Genomic DNA, 22,585 nt, shown 5'->3' with positions numbered 1-22,585 from the left:
AGATTCAGAATTGAATGAAAATCACGGAAATCAGGTTTATTTTTCTATTGGTCTTATAGTTTTTCATTTACATGTTAAAAACCATAAATGAAGTTGGTGCGCTAACAGTTTCGTTAATTTTTTAAACGGCTAGTCTAAAGAGAAAACCAATGACTAAATCGAAATCAGCGTTCAATTTCGATTATACCGTCTGATTTCTGGAGAATTTCAAGAGATGTCATTTTTGGCCGATTTTGACAAAAGTGGAAAGGCTATACCCTTCCCACTTTTTCATTTTTGACCAAATTTCAAATTTGGCTTAAAATACATGATTTAGATTCAGAATTGAATGAAAATCACGGAAATCAGGTTTATTTTTCTATTGGTCTTATAGTTTTTCATTTACATGTTAAAAACCATAAATGAAGTTGGTGCGCTAACAGTTTCGTTAATTTTTTAAACGGCTAGTCTAAAGAGAAAACCAATGACTAAATCGAAATCAGCGTTCAATTTCGATTATACCGTCTGATTTCTGGAGAATTTCAAGAGATGTCATTTTTGGCCGATTTTGACAAAAGGGGAAAGGCTATACCCTTCCCACTTTTTCATTTTTGACCAAATTTCAAATTTGGCTTAAAATACATGATTTAGATTCAGAATTGAATGAAAATCACGGAAATCAGGTTTATTTTTCTATTGGTCTTATAGTTTTTCATTTACATGTTAAAAACCATAAATGAAGTTGGTGCGCTAACAGTTTCGTTAATTTTTTAAACGGCTAGTCTAAAGAGAAAACCAATGACTAAATCGAAATCAGCGTTCAATTTCGATTATACCGTCTGATTTCTGGAGAATTTCAAGAGATGTCATTTTTGGCCGATTTTGACAAAAGTGGAAAGGCTATACCCTTCCCACTTTTTCATTTTTGACCAAATTTCAAATTTGGCTTAAAATACATGATTTAGATTCAGAATTGAATGAAAATCACGGAAATCAGGTTTATTTTTCTATTGGTCTTATAGTTTTTCATTTACATGTTAAAAACCATAAATGAAGTTGGTGCGCTAACAGTTTCGTTAATTTTTTAAACGGCTAGTCTAAAGAAGAAAACCAATGACTAAATCGAAATCAGCGTTCAATTTCGATTATACCGTCTGATTTCTGGAGAATTTCAAGAGATGTCATTTTTGGCCGATTTTGACAAAAGTGGAAAGGCTATACCCTTCCCACTTTTTCATTTTTGACCAAATTTCAAATTTGGCTTAAAATACATGATTTATATTCAGAATTGAATGAAAATCACGGAAATCAGGTTTATTTTTCTATTGGTCTTATAGTTTTTCATTTACATGTTAAAAACCATAAATGAAGTTGGTGCGCTAACAGTTTCGTTAATTTTTTAAACGGCTAGTCTAAAAAGAAAACCAATGACTAAATCGAAATCAGCGTTCAATTTCGATTATATTATTATGAAAAAAATTCATTAAATTTTCGCCAAATTTCAATTTCCGTCTATTTCTACATGATTTCAGAATTGAAACGGAAATCAGTTTTTATTATGTCCATTTTGATAATTTAAAATGTGATGAAAGAAGAAAGGCTATACCCTTCCCACTTTTTCATTTTTGACCAAATTTGCAAATTTGGTTTTAAAATACATGATTTAGATTCAGAATTGAATGAAAATCACGGAAATCAGGTTTATTTTTCTATTGGTCTTATAGTTTTTCATTTACATGTTAAAAACCATAAATGAAGTTGGTGCGCTAACAGTTTCGTTAATTTTTTAAACGGCTAGTCTAAAGAGAAAACCAATGACTAAATCGAAATCAGCGTTCAATTTCGATTATACCGTCTGATTTCTGGAGAATTTCAAGAGATGTCATTTTCCGATGGCCGATTTTGACAAAAGTGGAAAGGCATTATACCCTTCCCCCCTTTTTTTTTTTTTTCAAATTTTTAATTTGGTTTAAAATACATGATTTATATTCAGAATTGAAAATGAAAATCACGGAAATCAGGTTTATTTTTCTATTGGTCTTATAGTTTTTCATTTACATGTTAAAAACCATAAATGAAGTTGGTGCGCTAACAGTTTCGTTAATTTTTTTAAGGCTAGCAAAGAAAACCAATGACTAAATCGAAATCAGCGTTCAATTCGATTATACCGTCGATTCTGGAGAATTTCAAGTTTCCGATTTTTTGACAAAAAGTTTTTCCCTCCCCCTTTTTTTTTTTTGACCAAATTTCAAATTTGGTTAAAATACATGATTTAATTCAGAATTGAATAAAATCACGGAAATCAGGTTTATTTTCTATTGGTCTTATAGTTTTTCATTTACATGTTAAAAACCATAAATGAAGTTGGTGCGCTAACAGTTTCTTTAATTTTTTAACGGCTAGTCTAAAGAGAAAAACCAAACTAAATCGAAATCAGCGTTCAATTTCGATTATACCGTCTGATTTCTGGAGAATTTCAAGAGATGTCATTTTTGGCCGATTTTGACAAAAGTGGAAAGGCTATACCCTTCCCACTTTTTCATTTTTGACCAAATTTCAAATTTGGCTTAAAATACATGATTTAGATTCAGAATTGAATGAAAATCACGGAAATCAGGTTTATTTTTCTATTGGTCTTATAGTTTTTCATTTACATGTTAAAAACCATAAATGAAGTTGGTGCGCTAACAGTTTCGTTAATTTTTTAAACGGCTAGTCTAAAGAGAAAACCAATGACTAAATCGAAATCAGCGTTCAATTTCGATTATACCGTCTGATTTCTGGAGAATTTCAAGAGATGTCATTTTTGGCCGATTTTGACAAAAGTGGAAAGGCTATACCCTTCCCACTTTTTCATTTTTGACCAAATTTCAAATTTGGCTTAAAATACATGATTTAGATTCAGAATTGAATGAAAATCACGGAAATCAGGTTTATTTTTCTATTGGTCTTATAGTTTTTCATTTACATGTTAAAAACCATAAATGAAGTTGGTGCGCTAACAGTTTCGTTAATTTTTTAAACGGCTAGTCTAAAGAGAAAACCAATGACTAAATCGAAATCAGCGTTCAATTTCGATTATACCGTCTGATTTCTGGAGAATTTCAAGAGATGTCATTTTTGGCCGATTTTGACAAAAGTGGAAAGGCTATACCCTTCCCACTTTTTCATTTTTGACCAAATTTCAAATTTGGCTTAAAATACATGATTTATATTCAGAATTGAATGAAAATCACGGAAATCAGGTTTATTTTTCTATTGGTCTTATAGTTTTTCATTTACATGTTAAAAACCATAAATGAAGTTGGTGCGCTAACAGTTTCGTTAATTTTTTAAACGGCTAGTCTAAAGAGAAAACCAATGACTAAATCGAAATCAGCGTTCAATTTCGATTATACCGTCTGATTTCTGGAGAATTTCAAGAGATGTCATTTTTGGCCGATTTTGACAAAAGTGGAAAGGCTATACCCTTCCCACTTTTTCATTTTTGACCAAATTTCAAATTTGGCTTAAAATACATGATTTAGATTCAGAATTGAATGAAAATCACGGAAATCAGGTTTATTTTTCTATTGGTCTTATAGTTTTTCATTTACATGTTAAAAACCATAAATGAAGTTGGTGCGCTAACAGTTTCGTTAATTTTTTAAACGGCTAGTCTAAAGAGAAAACCAATGACTAAATCGAAATCAGCGTTCAATTTCGATTATACCGTCTGATTTCTGGAGAATTTCAAGAGATGTCATTTTTGGCCGATTTTGACAAAAGTGGAAAGGCTATACCCTTCCCACTTTTTCATTTTTGACCAAATTTCAAATTTGGCTTAAAATACATGATTTATATTCAGAATTGAATGAAAATCACGGAAATCAGGTTTATTTTTCTATTGGTCTTATAGTTTTTCATTTACATGTTAAAAACCATAAATGAAGTTGGTGCGCTAACAGTTTCGTTAATTTTTTAAACGGCTAGTCTAAAGAGAAAACCAATGACTAAATCGAAATCAGCGTTCAATTTCGATTATACCGTCTGATTTCTGGAGAATTTCAAGAGATGTCATTTTTGGCCGATTTTGACAAAAGTGGAAAGGCTATACCCTTCCCACTTTTTCATTTTTGACCAAATTTCAAATTTGGCTTAAAATACATGATTTAGATTCAGAATTGAATGAAAATCACGGAAATCAGGTTTATTTTTCTATTGGTCTTATAGTTTTTCATTTACATGTTAAAAACCATAAATGAAGTTGGTGCGCTAACAGTTTCGTTAATTTTTTAAACGGCTAGTCTAAAGAGAAAACCAATGACTAAATCGAAATCAGCGTTCAATTTCGATTATACCGTCTGATTTCTGGAGAATTTCAAGAGATGTCATTTTTGGCCGATTTTGACAAAAGTGGAAAGGCTATACCCTTCCCACTTTTTCATTTTTGACCAAATTTCAAATTTGGCTTAAAATACATGATTTATATTCAGAATTGAATGAAAATCACGGAAATCAGGTTTATTTTTCTATTGGTCTTATAGTTTTTCATTTACATGTTAAAAACCATAAATGAAGTTGGTGCGCTAACAGTTTCGTTAATTTTTTAAACGGCTAGTCTAAAGAGAAAACCAATGACTAAATCGAAATCAGCGTTCAATTTCGATTATACCGTCTGATTTCTGGAGAATTTCAAGAGATGTCATTTTTGGCCGATTTTGACAAAAGTGGAAAGGCTATACCCTTCCCACTTTTTCATTTTTGACCAAATTTCAAATTTGGCTTAAAATACATGATTTAGATTCAGAATTGAATGAAAATCACGGAAATCAGGTTTATTTTTCTATTGGTCTTATAGTTTTTCATTTACATGTTAAAAACCATAAATGAAGTTGGTGCGCTAACAGTTTCGTTAATTTTTTAAACGGCTAGTCTAAAGAGAAAACCAATGACTAAATCGAAATCAGCGTTCAATTTCGATTATACCGTCTGATTTCTGGAGAATTTCAAGAGATGTCATTTTTGGCCGATTTTGACAAAAGTGGAAAGGCTATACCCTTCCCACTTTTTCATTTTTGACCAAATTTCAAATTTGGCTTAAAATACATGATTTAGATTCAGAATTGAATGAAAATCACGGAAATCAGGTTTATTTTTCTATTGGTCTTATAGTTTTTCATTTACATGTTAAAAACCATAAATGAAGTTGGTGCGCTAACAGTTTCGTTAATTTTTTAAACGGCTAGTCTAAAGAGAAAACCAATGACTAAATCGAAATCAGCGTTCAATTTCGATTATACCGTCTGATTTCTGGAGAATTTCAAGAGATGTCATTTTTGGCCGATTTTGACAAAAGTGGAAAGGCTATACCCTTCCCACTTTTTCATTTTTGACCAAATTTCAAATTTGGCTTAAAATACATGATTTAGATTCAGAATTGAATGAAAATCACGGAAATCAGGTTTATTTTTCTATTGGTCTTATAGTTTTTCATTTACATGTTAAAAACCATAAATGAAGTTGGTGCGCTAACAGTTTCGTTAATTTTTTAAACGGCTAGTCTAAAGAGAAAACCAATGACTAAATCGAAATCAGCGTTCAATTTCGATTATACCGTCTGATTTCTGGAGAATTTCAAGAGATGTCATTTTTGGCCGATTTTGACAAAAGTGGAAAGGCTATACCCTTCCCACTTTTTCATTTTTGACCAAATTTCAAATTTGGCTTAAAATACATGATTTAGATTCAGAATTGAATGAAAATCACGGAAATCAGGTTTATTTTTCTATTGGTCTTATAGTTTTTCATTTACATGTTAAAAACCATAAATGAAGTTGGTGCGCTAACAGTTTCGTTAATTTTTTAAACGGCTAGTCTAAAGAGAAAACCAATGACTAAATCGAAATCAGCGTTCAATTTCGATTATACCGTCTGATTTCTGGAGAATTTCAAGAGATGTCATTTTTGGCCGATTTTGACAAAAGTGGAAAGGCTATACCCTTCCCACTTTTTCATTTTTGACCAAATTTCAAATTTGGCTTAAAATACATGATTTAGATTCAGAATTGAATGAAAATCACGGAAATCAGGTTTATTTTTCTATTGGTCTTATAGTTTTTCATTTACATGTTAAAAACCATAAATGAAGTTGGTGCGCTAACAGTTTCGTTAATTTTTTAAACGGCTAGTCTAAAGAGAAAACCAATGACTAAATCGAAATCAGCGTTCAATTTCGATTATACCGTCTGATTTCTGGAGAATTTCAAGAGATGTCATTTTTGGCCGATTTTGACAAAAGTGGAAAGGCTATACCCTTCCCACTTTTTCATTTTTGACCAAATTTCAAATTTGGCTTAAAATACATGATTTAGATTCAGAATTGAATGAAAATCACGGAAATCAGGTTTATTTTTCTATTGGTCTTATAGTTTTTCATTTACATGTTAAAAACCATAAATGAAGTTGGTGCGCTAACAGTTTCGTTAATTTTTTAAACGGCTAGTCTAAAGAGAAAACCAATGACTAAATCGAAATCAGCGTTCAATTTCGATTATACCGTCTGATTTCTGGAGAATTTCAAGAGATGTCATTTTTGGCCGATTTTGACAAAAGTGGAAAGGCTATACCCTTCCCACTTTTTCATTTTTGACCAAATTTCAAATTTGGCTTAAAATACATGATTTAGATTCAGAATTGAATGAAAATCACGGAAATCAGGTTTATTTTTCTATTGGTCTTATAGTTTTTCATTTACATGTTAAAAACCATAAATGAAGTTGGTGCGCTAACAGTTTCGTTAATTTTTTAAACGGCTAGTCTAAAGAGAAAACCAATGACTAAATCGAAATCAGCGTTCAATTTCGATTATACCGTCTGATTTCTGGAGAATTTCAAGAGATGTCATTTTTGGCCGATTTTGACAAAAGTGGAAAGGCTATACCCTTCCCACTTTTTCATTTTTGACCAAATTTCAAATTTGGCTTAAAATACATGATTTAGATTCAGAATTGAATGAAAATCACGGAAATCAGGTTTATTTTTCTATTGGTCTTATAGTTTTTCATTTACATGTTAAAAACCATAAATGAAGTTGGTGCGCTAACAGTTTCGTTAATTTTTTAAACGGCTAGTCTAAAGAGAAAACCAATGACTAAATCGAAATCAGCGTTCAATTTCGATTATACCGTCTGATTTCTGGAGAATTTCAAGAGATGTCATTTTTGGCCGATTTTGACAAAAGTGGAAAGGCTATACCCTTCCCACTTTTTCATTTTTGACCAAATTTCAAATTTGGCTTAAAATACATGATTTAGATTCAGAATTGAATGAAAATCACGGAAATCAGGTTTATTTTTCTATTGGTCTTATAGTTTTTCATTTACATGTTAAAAACCATAAATGAAGTTGGTGCGCTAACAGTTTCGTTAATTCTTTTTAACGGCTAGTCTAAAGAGAAAACCAATGACTAAATCGAAATCAGCGTTCAATTTCGATTATACCGTCTGATTTCTGGAGAATTTCAAGAGATGTCATTTTTGGCCGATTTTGACAAAAGTGGAAAGGCTTATACCCTTCCCACTTTTTCATTTTTGACCAAATTTCAAATTTGGCTTAAAATACATGATTTAGATTCAGAATTGAATGAAAATCACGGAAATCAGGTTTATTTTTCTATTGGTCTTATAGTTTTTCATTTACATGTTAAAAACCATAAATGAAGTTGGTGCGCTAACAGTTTCGTTAATTTTTTAAACGGCTAGTCTAAAGAGAAAACCAATGACTAAATCGAAATCAGCGTTCAATTTCGATTATACCGTCTGATTTCTGGAGAATTTCAAGAGATGTCATTTTTGGCCGATTTTGACAAAAGTGGAAAGGCTATACCCTTCCCACTTTTTCATTTTTGACCAAATTTCAAATTTGGCTTAAAATACATGATTTAGATTCAGAATTGAATGAAAATCACGGAAATCAGGTTTATTTTTCTATTGGTCTTATAGTTTTTCATTTACATGTTAAAAACCATAAATGAAGTTGGTGCGCTAACAGTTTCGTTAATTTTTTAAACGGCTAGTCTAAAGAGAAAACCAATGACTAAATCGAAATCAGCGTTGAATTTCGATTATACCGTCTGATTTCTGGAGAATTTCAAGAGATGTCATTTTTGGCCGATTTTGACAAAAGTGGAAAGGCTATACCCTTCCCACTTTTTCATTTTTGACCAAATTTCAAATTTGGCTTAAAATACATGATTTAGATCATGATTTAGATTCAGAATTGAATGAAAATCACGGAAATCAGGTTTATTTTTCTATTGGTCTTATAGTTTTTCATTTACATGTTAAAAACCATAAATGAAGTTGGTGCGCTAACAGTTTCGTTAATTTTTTAAACGGCTAGTCTAAAGAGAAAACCAATGACTAAATCGAAATCAGCGTTGAATTTCGATTATACCGTCTGATTTCTGGAGAATTTCAAGAGATGTCATTTTTGGCCGATTTTGACAAAAGTGGAAAGGCTATACCCTTCCCACTTTTTCATTTTTGACCAAATTTCAAATTTGGCTTAAAATACATGATTTAGATTCAAAATTGAATGAAAATCACGGAAATCAGGTTTATTTTTCTATTGGTCTTATAGTTTTTCATTTACATGTTAAAAACCATAAATGAAGTTGGTGCGCTAACAGTTTCGTTAATTTTTTAAACGGCTAGTCTAAAGAGAAAACCAATGACTAAATCGAAATCAGCGTTCAATTTCGATTATACCGTCTGATTTCTGGAGAATTTCAAGAGATGTCATTTTTGGCCGATTTTGACAAAAGTGGAAAGGCTATACCCTTCCCACTTTTTCATTTTTGACCAAATTTCAAATTTGGCTTAAAATACATGATTTAGATTCAGAATTGAATGAAAATCACGGAAATCAGGTTTATTTTTCTATTGGTCTTATAGTTTTTCATTTACATGTTAAAAACCATAAATGAAGTTGGTGCGCTAACAGTTTCGTTAATTTTTTAAACGGCTAGTCTAAAGAGAAAACCAATGACTAAATCGAAATCAGCGTTCAATTTCGATTATACCGTCTGATTTCTGGAGAATTTCAAGAGATGTCATTTTTGGCCGATTTTGACAAAAGTGGAAAGGCTATACCCTTCCCACTTTTTCATTTTTGACCAAATTTCAAATTTGGCTTAAAATACATGATTTAGATTCAGAATTGAATGAAAATCACGGAAATCAGGTTTATTTTTCTATTGGTCTTATAGTTTTTCATTTACATGTTAAAAACCATAAATGAAGTTGGTGCGCTAACAGTTTCGTTAATTTTTTAAACGGCTAGTCTAAAGAGAAAACCAATGACTAAATCGAAATCAGCGTTCAATTTCGATTATACCGTCTGATTTCTGGAGAATTTCAAGAGATGTCATTTTTGGCCGATTTTGACAAAAGTGGAAAGGCTATACCCTTCCCACTTTTTCATTTTTGACCAAATTTCAAATTTGGCTTAAAATACATGATTTAGATTCAGAATTGAATGAAAATCACGGAAATCAGGTTTATTTTTCTATTGGTCTTATAGTTTTTCATTTACATGTTAAAAACCATAAATGAAGTTGGTGCGCTAACAGTTTCGTTAATTTTTTAAACGGCTAGTCTAAAGAGAAAACCAATGACTAAATCGAAATCAGCGTTCAATTTCGATTATACCGTCTGATTTCTGGAGAATTTCAAGAGATGTCATTTTTGGCCGATTTTGACAAAAGTGGAAAGGCTATACCCTTCCCACTTTTTCATTTTTGACCAAATTTCAAATTTGGCTTAAAATACATGATTTAGATTCAGAATTGAATGAAAATCACGGAAATCAGGTTTATTTTTCTATTGGTCTTATAGTTTTTCATTTACATGTTAAAAACCATAAATGAAGTTGGTGCGCTAACAGTTTCGTTAATTTTTTAAACGGCTAGTCTAAAGAGAAAACCAATGACTAAATCGAAATCAGCGTTCAATTTCGATTATACCGTCTGATTTCTGGAGAATTTTAAGAGATGTCATTTTTGGCCGATTTTGACAAAAGTGGAAAGGCTATACCCTTCCCACTTTTTCATTTTTGACCAAATTTCAAATTTGGCTTAAAATACATGATTTAGATTCAGAATTGAATGAAAATCACGGAAATCAGGTTTATTTTTCTATTGGTCTTATAGTTTTTCATTTACATGTTAAAAACCATAAATGAAGTTGGTGCGCTAACAGTTTCGTTAATTTTTTAAACGGCTAGTCTAAAGAGAAAACCAATGACTAAATCGAAATCAGCGTTCAATTTCGATTATACCGTCTGATTTCTGGAGAATTTCAAGAGATGTCATTTTTGGCCGATTTTGACAAAAGTGGAAAGGCTATACCCTTCCCACTTTTTCATTTTTGACCAAATTTCAAATTTGGCTTAAAATACATGATTTAGATTCAGAATTGAATGAAAATCACGGAAATCAGGTTTATTTTTCTATTGGTCTTATAGTTTTTCATTTACATGTTAAAAACCATAAATGAAGTTGGTGCGCTAACAGATTCGTTAATTTTTTAAACGGCTAGTCTAAAGAGAAAACCAATGACTAAATCGAAATCAGCGTTCAATTTCGATTATACCGTCTGATTTCTGGAGAATTTCAAGAGATGTCATTTTTGGCCGATTTTGACAAAAGTGGAAAGGCTATACCCTTCCCACTTTTTCATTTTTGACCAAATTTCAAATTTGGCTTAAAATACATGATTTAGATTCAGAATTGAATGAAAATCACGGAAATCAGGTTTATTTTTCTATTGGTCTTATAGTTTTTCATTTACATGTTAAAAACCATAAATGAAGTTGGTGCGCTAACAGAACTGTTTTCGTTAATTTTTTAAACGGCTAGTCTAAAGAGAAAACCAATGACTAAATCGAAATCAGCGTTCAATTTCGATTATACCGTCTGATTTCTGGAGAATTTCAAGAGATGTCATTTTTGGCCGATTTTGACAAAAGTGGAAAGGCTATACCCTTCCCACTTTTTCATTTTTGACCAAATTTCTAATTTGGCTTAAAATACATGATTTAGATTCAGAATTGAATGAAAATCACGGAAATCAGGTTTATTTTTCTATTGGTCTTATAGTTTTTCATTTACATGTTAAAAACCATAAATGAAGTTGGTGCGCTAACAGTTTCGTTAATTTTTTTAACGGCTAGTCTAAAGAGAAAACCAATGACTAAATCGAAATCAGCGTTCAATTTCGATTATACCGTCTGATTTCTGGAGAATTTCAAGAGATGTCATTTTTGGCCGATTTTGACAAAAGTGGAAAGGCTATATACCCTTCCCACTTTTTCATTTTTGACCAAATTTCAAATTTGGCTTAAAATACATGATTTAGATTCAAAATTGAATGAAAATCACGGAAATCAGGTTTATTTTTCTATTGGTCTTATAGTTTTTCATTTACATGTTAAAAACCATAAATGAAGTTGGTGCGCTAACAGTTTCGTTAATTTTTTTAACGGCTAGTCTAAAGAGAAAACCAATGACTAAATCGAAATCAGCGTTCAATTTCGATTATACCGTCTGATTTTTGGAGAATTTCAAGAGATGACATTTTTGGCCGATTTTGACAAAAGTGGAAAGGCTATACCCTTCCCACTTTTTCATTTTTGTCCAAATTTCAAATTTGGCTTAAAATACATGATTTAGATTCAGAAATGAATGATTATTAAGTTAAGTTCAGTCAGGTTTTAAAATAAGCCTGACATAATAAGTCTTGTCATATTTTTTACTCAATGGCTCCCGGTGTTCCCGATAGCCTTGGAGAAAAGATAAATCACATAGTATAATAAAAATTGAACGTTGATTTCTTTTAAGTTAATAGATCTTTTGTTGAACCAGCCGTTTTTAAAGCAAACTTAAAGAAAGTGCTATTAGCGCACTAACTTTGTTTTTTACGTTTATTTCAAAAATTATATAATCGTTGGAAAAATAAACTTGATTTCCCTGATTACTATTCAATTCTGAATCGAAATCAGGTATTTTAAGCAAAATTTAAAATTTGGCTAAAAATGAAAAACTCGTCAAAATCTGAAAAAAAAACGACATCTCTTGAAATTCGACCGAAATCGCACGGCATTATTTAAATCGAACGCAGATTTCGATTATGCTATTGGTTTTCTCGTTAAACCAGCGTTTTTTTTTTATAAATGAAAACATAAGGGCAACTTTTTGTTCAAAAAGTCGGGATTAAGTATTTGTTTAGTGATAACGTGGTAATTGCATTTCCTGTAGTAGCCAAAAAGATTTAATTAGACAATGTATTCTTTTGTGTTTGACTGTTGTTACAAGAAAATCTGCTTGGAAATGAATAAAAAACCCTCCCATACCGGGAATCGAACCCGAGCCTCTTGGGTGAAAGCCAAGTATCCTAGCCACTAGTCGGTCTGCTAGACTTCGTGTAGAGCAGACGTGTTTTTAAAGAGCTCCCGTTGTCACTGATGAAATGTTTTAGCTCCTTGTATTATTTTTACATTTTATCCATTTACATCCAAAAAACCCTTTAAAAAAAATTTTTTTATTATGCTTTAACCAAAACAAATATTGAATTTTAATGCATATCTTTCTTTAATTTTAGTACTCTATAGAATTTATTTATTTATTCTTTTCATCCATGAATTTTTTTTTTATTTGATTTCACACTTTCTTCGGTTTTTAAATTATTATTATTATTTTTTTTTTAATTCTTCATTAATTTTTTTATACCACAATTTCTTTGTTTTTAAAATTTTTTCTTTATTCTTCACTAAATTTTTTTTTATTCCACAATTTCTTCGGTTTCTATTTTTTTTATTCTTTACAAAATTATTTAATTTTTAATTTTTAGTACTTAAAACATCTATTTTTCTATTTTTTTTCTTTCTTTCTTAAATTTCTAAATTCCTCTCTTTCTATATTTTTTTAGAATTTTCTCTTCAGATTTTTAATGGTTTTTTTAAATTTTTCTAACAATATTTTACCGATTTTTTCTTTATTTGTTTGTTTTTAGTCAATAAGAATTACTGTTTTATTCTTTCATATGTAAGTGGGCCCAGGGTAGCAATGGCAGAGGTAGGAGCATCTAGTAGAAATGCTACTAGAGTAAGACTCCATGGGACAATCATTAAAATCCCAGTTCCTCTGCCAATTATTTTAAAATGTGGGGAGAAATCCTGTCAAGGTGAGCGAGGTAGCGGTCCCTGGTCTGGGGATCGCAAGAGACAATTGGCGGAGACACACATAAAAGAAAGACATTCTAGGAGAGGGGTTCAGTACACCACCCAGTATGTCTGCCTTGGCTGTAAAAAGGAATTTAATTCGTTTATTTCAGCCGGCAGACATGCAAGACCTTGTACTGAGTCCCTTTCCTCCAGTATTCTCCGCCAATCCCTCGAACTAACCATTGCATCTGCAATGGATGGTTCTGCAGGGGTCTCCTAATCCCGCTCACTCTTCTCTCCCCACGTTTTCCCCTTCCAGAATTGAAGGGGACAAAATCATTTTAAAATACCCTGGTAAACCCACGAAGTGTCCTAGGTGTGAGTGGACTACCTTGGCAACTAACACCAGAGCCATGGGTAGTATCCACAGACACCTAGAGACAGCCCACACACTCCGACTAGTTAAATATTGGGAATGCGGAGTGTGTGGATTTGCTGGAGATGGCCCTACACTAAAAGGACATTACCAAAGGTTACATTCTAATAACAACCCATCACCCTCCATCCGATTTGCTGGGATATCCAGTATGGATGGCTCAAACCGTGACTCTTCTGCTGCAGTGATCTCTCTAGAGGATGTTACTGCAACAGAAGACGAGCGTGATGAGCTATCCGTGGTGGAAATCCCAGCGATCGAGGAATCCCCTGGTAATGTCCTATCTCCAGCAAATTTTACCGCTAGCCCTATTTTAGATCTTGGGAGGGAGTTCGCCTCCTCTTTTAATACACAAAATTTTAGTTGGCTTTATGAACTCCCCCACAAGAAAATACTAGCCCCACAATTTTATCACAAGAGATTTTAGACCCTTCACCTAACCCCGAGACCTTATCCTTTGTCCCCAGTCAGCACAGCAATCGAGGACGTAGTCACCACAGCTCAGAAGAGCAGAGTCAAAGAGACGACGATTTTGTCAGTCTCTGGGTTCCTGCCTTCTTGAGCTGTGAGACTCTACATGACCTAGACGATGTCCTCGAACGTTGCACAGCTGACTGGCTCCCTAAAGCACAAATTTTACAAGACCCTAGCCCTGAACAACCCCGAGGAAACCCTGACAAAAGAAAAAGAAACCAAAACCGGCAGATGCAGAAGGCCCGGCGACATATCAAGCAAAAGGCGTACGAGGCGAGGAAGATTCAGCGGCTCTTCAACATTTACCCAAGAAGAGCCGTTCGACAGGTGCTCGAAGACCGTTTACCCTCCTACGATGGTACTGTACAAGCTGCGGAGGAATATCTCAAGAGGACTTACAACCGATTGAGACCATCTCCGCAGCAGTGCCAAAGTGCGAGGGAACTCTACGACACCTGCGACTGGTCCCAACCTTCAGAGGACCAGATGAACTTCCTTAATCGTGCGCCAACCCAACAAGAGCTTGAAGCTAAGCTCCGCCGGGCTACCAACACATCACCAGGGGTTGATGGCCTAGAATACCGTCATCTTAGAGCCATCGACCCCAACTGCATTCTGCTGGAAACAGTTTGTAAAATGGTTTGGAAGCTAGGGGTTCCTAATTGTTGGAAGACATCGCGAACTGTCCCCATTTTCAAGAAAGGGGACACTAGCGACTATTCCAACTTTAGACCAATATCCCTTCTTCCTACCATTTACAAACTGTTCTCGGGAGTGATCAGCCAGAGAATAACGCAAGTCGCTTCAGACCTTGGCTGGTTATCTCCCGAGCAAAAGGGTTTCCTCCCGGGGGTCCATGGTATTCAGGAACATACACAGCTCTTACAGACGGTTGTCGAGGAGACAAAGACCAAACGAAAGCACATGTCTATTGCATGGCTGGACATGTGCAACGCGTTTGGATCTGTGCCTCACGCCGTTCTGAATGAGCTGTTCACATCACTTCCAATACCAGAGGACCTCCGGCGCATCCTGGTGGACATATATTCGGGAAATCGGATGGATTTTGCCGTTGGGAAAGAATCCATCCGCATTTTCCCGACAGCAGGTGTTCGCCAGGGTGACGCTCTTAGTTCCCCTATTTTTAACCTGGCTTCCGAACCCCTCGTCAGGGCCGGAAAGTCCAATATTAACCCCGGATTTTTAATATTTGGCTCGCTCGTGAAAACCACGGCATATGCTGACGACATTGCCGTGGTTACAAATTCTCCCTCCGAGCTCCAAAACATTTTAAACGTTTTTACCCTCACCGCAAACACCTTGGGGCTGCAATTTAATGCCGGGAAGTGTGCTTGCCTGGTCTTCGACAAAGGCAAGCCGTCTGACGCCCAGTGCCGAATTGGTGATCAATTAATTCGGTGCTTGGGTCCAGACGACCAAGAAACATATCTTGGTACACCGATCGGAGGAAAATTGCGGTTCCGACCACCAACTGACCTTATCCCTAACCTCGACAAGATTGCCGCCTCCCACCTCGCACCATGGCAAAAACTTGAAATCTTCCGTAGCCACCTTCTTCCCTCCCTTTCCCATCACCTCGCTTCGGGTCGGGTCCTGAAAGACTGTCTTACCCAACTGGACACTGAGTGTAGGAAGTTTCTAGGCCTAATTTGCAACCTTCCCAATCACGCAACGGTCCCGTTTTTCTACGCGGACCGGCGGGTTGGGGGCCTAGGAACATGCCGCCTCACTGATGATGCCGATATCTGGACCATCGCCAGGGTCTGCTCAGCTCCTCACTTGTAGAGACCCTACAGTGAGGAACATATGCCGAGAGCAGCTCCATGACACCATCCGGCGAGGGTTCAGAAACGAGCATCCAGGAGTGTTGCCAGTTGGGGAATATCTTTCGGGATCCGTGGATGGGGGGCTCTACAGACTGAGGTACGCGGAGGCAGGGTCCAATCTTTGGACTCTTGCCCGCCAAGCTGCCAAACGACTGGGAGTGCGGATTGATGTATCCGGCGACGAAAATCTAAGAATTGTCGCCGATGACGTCTCCGTAAGCCCAGTCAAGGCAGTCCGCGGACTTCGGAAAGTAGCTCGGCAGCGCTATACCAGGGACCTAATTTCCGACAAGAGCCACCAGGGAGTAGTTGCCACTGGCCTCTCCCTGGAAGACAAGTCGAAAGACATGGCTCGCCTGGTATCCTGCCGTACGCCCCTCTCCTTCCGCGACTGGAGATATCTTCACAGGGCCCGGCTCGACATCCTTCCTCTTCGGGGGCACTCGTGGTTTTGCTCACAGGAGCAAGATACGAGTTGCCGCCGATGCGGAAAGGAAAACGAGACCGGGTTTCATGTGCTTAACCACTGTGAAGAAGGTCTCCAGCTCGCCACCAAGAGGCACAACACCATCCAAGATCTCTTGGAATCGCTGCTAGTCAAGCAGGGACACGACGTCACGATCAACAATGCCATCCCCGGGCAAAGGTTAAGACCGGATGTTGAATTTCAACTATCCGGTTCCCGGGTGATGGTTGACGTCGTGGTCTGCTATGACCAACCAGGGAGTATGGAGAATGCCTACCAGCGGAAATATGATAAATATTCTTCGCATGGGAGGATTCTCCCCCTGGTTGTCGGGTCTCTTGGATCATGGTACCCCAGGAACGACGAAATCCGTTCGATTCTCGGAATCAACGGAAGATCCTGGGGTGCCTTCCGATTCAAGGCCCGATTGGCAGTGATCCAGGGATCAATGGATATGGTGTGTGCCCATTTCCATCATGGTGCACCAAACCCCGAAGCTGAGGATATCCCCCCTTTTCCCGTAGAAACTCCCCACCCAGTAGATTAGTAGATTCTTTCCCTCATATTTTATTTATGTAATTTTAGTAATATTTTAAAATGCACCTACCTCATACATGTTTATTCCCCTTCCGGAAACCCCTCCATAAACTAGCCACTAGACCATATGGGATATGATAACTTCCTCGTTACAAGACAAGTCTTACATTTTGCGATTTTTGTTCAGTAGAAGATCGTTTTACCACTGGTTGATCTGGCTAATTAGAGCCTGCTTTCGTTCCGTGTTGCTGATTTATGATATTAAACATTTATGGTAGAGCATTATTGACTTCAAAATCAAAACCTTTGCTTTAACTGTACCTTGCTTTTCCGTCCTTTTAAGAGTAATATCGATGAAGAGCAATACTGTAAATTCGATTTGCACCACTGCAGAGGAGGAAAATTCCCACTATAATAATAACGGTTGCCAATTAGGTATCTTCCGAATTAGATTTCAATTTTTACCGTAGTCCAGTCTCCAGATCCCCCTTTCTCCAAGTGTTGAAGAATGAAGAGAAGCCGTCAAACCGGTCGGTGACATCTTCTAAAAAAGATACATTTGGCAACTTTTTGTCGCCACAGACGAAATAAAGTTTTGTTTTCAATTCTGATTTTTAAATTTAATGCTAGACAAATCTATACATATATTTTTACTTTTACTTTATATTGTCTTCATTTAGCCAAGCTATATTTCAGTATAGCGAGTGCGTATTGTCCACCATTGTCAACACGAAATTATGAAAGGATTCTGGCATTTGGTGAAGAAAAAATGGTTGTCGTACCGCTTTCGATTTGTTCCATGGATTGCGCTCAACTTGAAAGAGAAGTAGGCTACAAATACTTCTGATTTTACTTCCAAGTTCGAAGTCTAACTGATTCACGCCTTATTCAGAGGTCATCGTTCAGTTCGCAAGGTAGATGACAAAATAGTTCCAGATGATGCCATTATTAGCACATTGTTTCATTTTTCTGCATCTCTACATGAAAACTTGAATAATGGGTTTGTAAACAAGAAACCAATAGAATCACTTAAGGTAGATCATATTTTACCCATTTCAAAAAATATTATTTTTGAGAGTTTAACCAATTTCGATTTCTTTTGGCTAGGTAATGGAAAAAGTGTTGGGCTACACTGTTCAGCTAAAACAGAGTACTATTCCTGGGGCTGGCGTAGGAGTTTTTGTAACTCAGGGCATTGTTACAGCAGGGTCTATAGTTGCTTTTTATCCAGGTTTTCTATTAGCAATGAAAGGCTAGACATTGCAATGTACTTGGATAATAAATTTTTTCTTTTTTACTTTCAGGGACCATTTATAGAGGTACAGAACCTTTGCTTTTACAATCGATTGCCAATCCATTCATTTTCCGTTGCATTGACGGACTGCACCTAGACGGGAAGGACAGCGGTATTTCGCGCATGATTTTCAAGTAGAAAATTCGTATGATGGAAGGGTGTCTTAGCACCATGAACTATCGCTTAGTGAGTAGAATTCTGTAATCAAAACAGGTCTTGTGTACACCGAGATCTGCGTTGGCCTTTCTTTCCTGCCGATTTAAGCTGGCTAACAGGAGACTTTATTAATCCCCTTAACTGTGGTCAATATGTTAACAATGAGACACCAGGTAAAGTATGCGTGCACATACCTTCCGAAGTCCTCATATTCAGAATCAATTCATACGGTTAATTTTGTGATGTTTTATTAGATTTTCCTTGCAACGTCGCCTATCAAGAGTGTGATCTTCCACTGGATAGATTTCCAATTGAGTTGAGGCGCTATCTCCCAAATATCTACTACAGCTCTTCAGAATGGAATCGGGCAGATTTCCTGCGGCTAGTAGCTCTCGTTGCGGTGAAGGACATTGTAGTTGATACAGAACTTTTTTCAACATACTACACTGTGGTGCATGCTTGAGAAACATTGTTAAAGAAGGGTAAAGACGTGAGCTTGATGAAACCCATAATTGTCTTTTTTGGTGACTGAATCAAGTTCGTATTTTGCAAGACGACACAACTGGGCCAATAGGGATGAGGTACCAACAGGTCCTCGACCAGGATCACCGACAAGAACTGTCTTGTTGGCCGAGCGGAGGTTCAGTAACCAAGTTGCTATAGAATCCGAGAGGGTTGTATCGTAAAGCATGTCTCCGACAAGAATTAAATCGTAATCCATGCATTCATTGCCTATTAAATTTTCCTCACTGAATTTCAGCTCAACTGCATTGATTTGTGCATTCAACTGTGAAGCTGCAATGGCCACTAAAAATAGAAGCATATTTTCAAATACTTTTTTGGAAAAACATTAACTTTTCACTAACGGTGATCAATATCGTTGGCTACTGCTGACTTGGCTCCTGATTTTAATGCAGCAATAGAAAGTGCTCCACTTCCAGATCCAAAATCCAGCACATGTTTTCCTCTGGTGACTGAAGGGTTATCTAGAATATACCTAATTTTCTAAATTGCCACTGTAAATTGCTTTAAGTGTAACATTGCCATATGATATTATGAGTAACTAAGATCCAATAGCCATACCTAGAAAGTGCTTGTCCACCTGGCCAGTAGAATGCCCAAAATGGTTCACCTAGTGGATGCTGGGAGTTGCTTTCGACTGGTTCGTTCCATGCTTGACATTCAGGCGTAATTAGCCTCAATTTGATTTCTGGAGTCAAATGTTTATCTGAGATAGTAGTATAACTCTCTATTAACTCCCGATAATTCGAGTAAGAATGAATTCGCCGAGAAACATTTCTTTCAGAAAACATAATTCCGCCACGGTAAAACCACAGACGATGCGGCTTGAATAGATTCATAATTTGTTAGAAGGAAAACAGTTTCTGAATGAAATTTTGCAAGTCAATAATGCCTTTATGACTTTCTCTGTCAAAATATACCGAATCACTCGACAATGTATGCATCATTATACATGATTGTAGCTTTGTCGTAACTAACCATGTAAAGTTGCTTTAAGCATGCTTTGAGTTTTGACTTTTAAGCACCCTTTTTTAGCAACCGGCACAATTTTCACAATAAAGCAGACGAAACAACAATTTCAAAAATTTGTACGATGGCCACTAGATGTCGTTGCGCCAAAATCCGATAGAACTGACAGGTGATTTGTGTTTGTGTAGCACTTCGTGAAATAATAGTTTAAGTCACCTTCCCTTGCGTTAGTTTTAATGAGACAGTTAGTATGGGGAACGATTCAAGTGTTTTATCTGAGTATCAGGTTGACGATGCACATTATGCCCAATTAGGACCTTGGACATTGCATTCAGCCACGAGAAAGAATTCAGATAGTGAAACAGTGTCCGTTTTTACAGGAAAATTAAAAAGTTACGGCCAACTTAGCAAGGAATTCCAACGTGCGGTCGAGGTTCGCTAAATTTTCTTTATCAAATGAATTTTCTATTGAGCCTCTCCTTTGAAACAGAGATTGAAAACGTTGAGACATCCGTCAATCCTCAAGTACTTGAATTCATGTATAGCAGGTGAAACTGTCCATCTATTTGTTGAGTATGTTACACCTTTGAGCCAAGTCCTGCCACAGCAAACTGAGCTGGAAATATGCTGTGGGCTTCAGAATATTGTCTCAGCTCTTGATTTCATACATTCCAAGGTACTGTCTCTGATTGACTTGGCTTTAAATAATAATAAACAAAAACACTTCTGTGAGCAGGCTAATATTGTGCATAACAACCTTTGCAAAGATGCAATATTCGTCACCACAGGAGGAGATTGGAAATTGGGCTATTTTGATCTTGCTTGCAGGTATGATGATTGGCTAACAGAAGCTAAAAAAAGCCAATTAATAATACAACCAATTAATATTCCATAGTTTTGCCGAAGTGACTGAAGGCTTTCTAGATCAGATTCGATCTTTTCGATATGAAAAGGCCATCGCCCCGGAAGATGAAAAGAAAACTAAATTTCCCGGTGGTGGCAACGTTTCGTCAAGAGATATCTTCGCATTCGGACAACTTGTTAAAGAGACCATAAGCAAATGCGTGGAATCTGGCGTTACCGACGCCGATGTCTTCCGTGATTTAGCCAATAAGCAGATGCAAAGTGTCACGCCACAATCTCGTCCAACTGCCTCAGTTCTTTCGAGGCATAAATTTTTCGACCAGCCTCTTTTGCATGCCCAAGAATTTCTAGCTCAAATTTCCATCAAGTCCCAAAAAGAAAAGGACGAATTTTTCAGGTAAAACGAGCAAAAGTTGATATGATTTATTCGTATTTTTTGTTTTGTTTTGACATTTTGTATTTTTCTTTTGAAGGGACTTACCGACGCTACTGTACTCAATGTCAGAAAGCGTAGTCGGCTGCAAATTGGCCAGCTCTCTACTTAGCCGCTTAGTAGTGCTTAGCGTGGCCGCTCAGCAACACCTTCTACCTCATCTGTTGATCCCCAGAACAGGTGAGATTGCCAGGCACGATGGAACAATGAAACCGTTCGATAACATCGAACCCTTTTACAGATTCGACGCAAGGGTTATTTGACGCCTCCAACTACCGGCTGTTCGTCCTGCCAGTGGTGTCGCGCATCTTCCCTGTGAGAGACGCTCAGATTAGGCTGGTCCTGCTTCACTACTTCCCACACTTTGTCGGTCTGATGGAACCAGACCATCTCGTTCATAATATCCTTCCGGAGGTATACGAGTAGCTCATTCATATCGCGCGTCATACGATCCCCCTCTGTTACTGGCCTTCCACATCGTGCATACATAATCCTCCCTATCTTATTTGGCTGGCAGTTGCTTTTAGGCATCAAAGACACGGACGACACGGTGGTGGCGGCCACGTTGAAAGCTTTGGCTTGCCTTGTTCCCATTCTCGGCGGGTCCACCGTTATCGGTGGTACGAGACTCAAACTTTTCACCAATGGAATGCCCAAGGTAATAGGCAAAGCTAAGCACACGTGGACGTATGAAAATGATCAGCCGTTGTTTGTTTTACTCTCTCTCCAGGAAAGTGAAATCCGACCAGCCAAAGTCCTGGAAATGGTCAGGAAGAAATCGAGTCCCAACGCCGTGGTGCACGTTCGGACGCTACCCGAACGTCACGAACCTGACGGCGGGGAAGACGGGGTGCATTCTCTGCTAGAAAAAACGGACTCAGATGAGCACTGGTCCGATTGGGAAGCTGAAGGAGAAGAAGTTTGTGAAGACGATAGAGAACAAGGATCGAATCCAATCCCGATTCAACCTCGGCTTCTTCTTTCCCTGGAAAGAAACAAGAGCTGCAGAGTCCGGCAAGAGTGACGACGAAGAAGCCGCTGGTGAGCGACTTGTCGGCCCTAGAAATCCAAATCAAATCGCGCGAAGACGAGATTGATTATTTCGCCGACATGGAACCGACCATCACGTCCACTCCGGCCATTTTCGCTCCGGCCGACGAACCGATGGCCGTGTCAACCGGATCCAATGGATTGGATTTCAACGTCCAATCGCAAGAGGAAAAAGACGAAGTTGATGGCTGGAATTGGGATGACTAAAAAAAAAAGAAAAATTAAAAAGAGGGGTGGCGATTTCAAATGTATTGGGCAAAGGTAAAAGAGAAAGAGATTAAAGATTAGAAAATCTGTTTTTTTTTTTTTTTTTTTTTTTCTCCATCAGTTTTGAACTGCTTTCTTATATCACATC

The 22,585-nt window shown here is 36.7% G+C and overlaps 3 protein-coding genes across 5 annotated transcripts; 2 read left to right on the top strand and 1 right to left on the bottom strand.

Moving 5' to 3' along the window:
- The first annotated feature begins 17,444 nt into the window (after nt 1–17,444).
- Nucleotides 17,445–19,116, top strand: LOC116931350 (SET domain-containing protein 9). Of its 3 annotated transcripts, none has more exons than XM_032938909.2 (7): nt 17,445–17,534; nt 17,623–17,768; nt 17,835–17,976; nt 18,050–18,173; nt 18,247–18,370; nt 18,450–18,565; nt 18,647–19,116. In XM_032938909.2, exons 2-7 carry the CDS (start codon nt 17,680–17,682, stop codon nt 18,853–18,855), a joined length of 804 nt encoding a protein of 267 aa, XP_032794800.1. In that variant the 5' UTR covers nt 17,445–17,534; nt 17,623–17,679; the 3' UTR covers nt 18,856–19,116. The 3 variants fall into 3 exon arrangements, with proteins under 3 accessions (XP_032794800.1, XP_032794802.1, XP_032794799.1); XM_032938911.2 differs by lacking the exon at nt 17,445–17,534 and having other exon boundaries at nt 17,541–17,768; nt 18,647–18,874; nt 18,946–19,116; XM_032938908.2 differs by lacking the exon at nt 17,445–17,534 and having other exon boundaries at nt 17,541–17,768.
- LOC116931351 (electron transfer flavoprotein beta subunit lysine methyltransferase) lies at nt 18,624–19,753 on the bottom strand. The gene is made up of 3 exons (XM_032938913.2): nt 19,476–19,753; nt 19,259–19,389; nt 18,624–19,199 (listed from the first exon to the last, which is right to left on the bottom strand). The coding sequence occupies exons 1-3, from the start codon at nt 19,751–19,753 to the stop codon at nt 18,865–18,867; spliced, it is 744 nt and encodes a 247-aa protein (XP_032794804.2). The 3' UTR covers nt 18,624–18,864.
- Nucleotides 19,754–20,020: 267 nt separating this feature from the next.
- On the top strand, nt 20,021–22,526 carry LOC116931349 (protein-associating with the carboxyl-terminal domain of ezrin). The gene is given in 9 exon segments (XM_032938907.2): nt 20,021–20,316; nt 20,374–20,559; nt 20,620–20,711; nt 20,779–21,144; nt 21,221–21,360; nt 21,422–21,594; nt 21,698–21,838; nt 21,911–22,148; nt 22,151–22,526. Coding segments are annotated over 9 exon segments (1,806 nt in total). The 5' UTR covers nt 20,021–20,133; the 3' UTR covers nt 22,438–22,526.
- The last annotated feature ends 59 nt before the right edge of the window (nt 22,527–22,585 follow it).

The sequence above is a fragment of the Daphnia magna genome, linkage group LG1 (genome assembly GCF_020631705.1).
Source record: "Daphnia magna isolate NIES linkage group LG1, ASM2063170v1.1, whole genome shotgun sequence".
NCBI classification, from domain to species: domain Eukaryota; kingdom Metazoa; phylum Arthropoda; class Branchiopoda; order Diplostraca; family Daphniidae; genus Daphnia; species Daphnia magna.
This window is presented reverse-complemented; position numbering and strand designations above follow the sequence as displayed.

Bases quoted from the DNA above. Each gene is read 5' to 3' on its own strand.
- LOC116931351 (XM_032938913.2), bottom strand. From the start codon at position 19,753: ATGAATCTATTCAAGCCGCATCGTCTGTGGTTTTACCGTGGCGGAATT. The intron at 19,390-19,475 runs GTATGGCTATTG...TTAGAAAATTAG, and splicing joins GGTGGACAAGCACTTTCTAG to GTATATTCTAGATAACCCTT. The intron at 19,200-19,258 runs GTTAGTGAAAAG...TTCTATTTTTAG, and splicing joins AGCCAACGATATTGATCACC to TGGCCATTGCAGCTTCACAG.
- LOC116931350 (XM_032938909.2), top strand. From the start codon at position 17,680: ATGAAAGGATTCTGGCATTTGGTGAAGAAAAAATGGTTGTCGTACCGC. The intron at 18,174-18,246 runs GTTTTCTATTAG...TTTTACTTTCAG, and splicing joins TATAGTTGCTTTTTATCCAG to GGACCATTTATAGAGGTACA. The intron at 18,566-18,646 runs GTAAAGTATGCG...ATGTTTTATTAG, and splicing joins TGTTAACAATGAGACACCAG to ATTTTCCTTGCAACGTCGCC.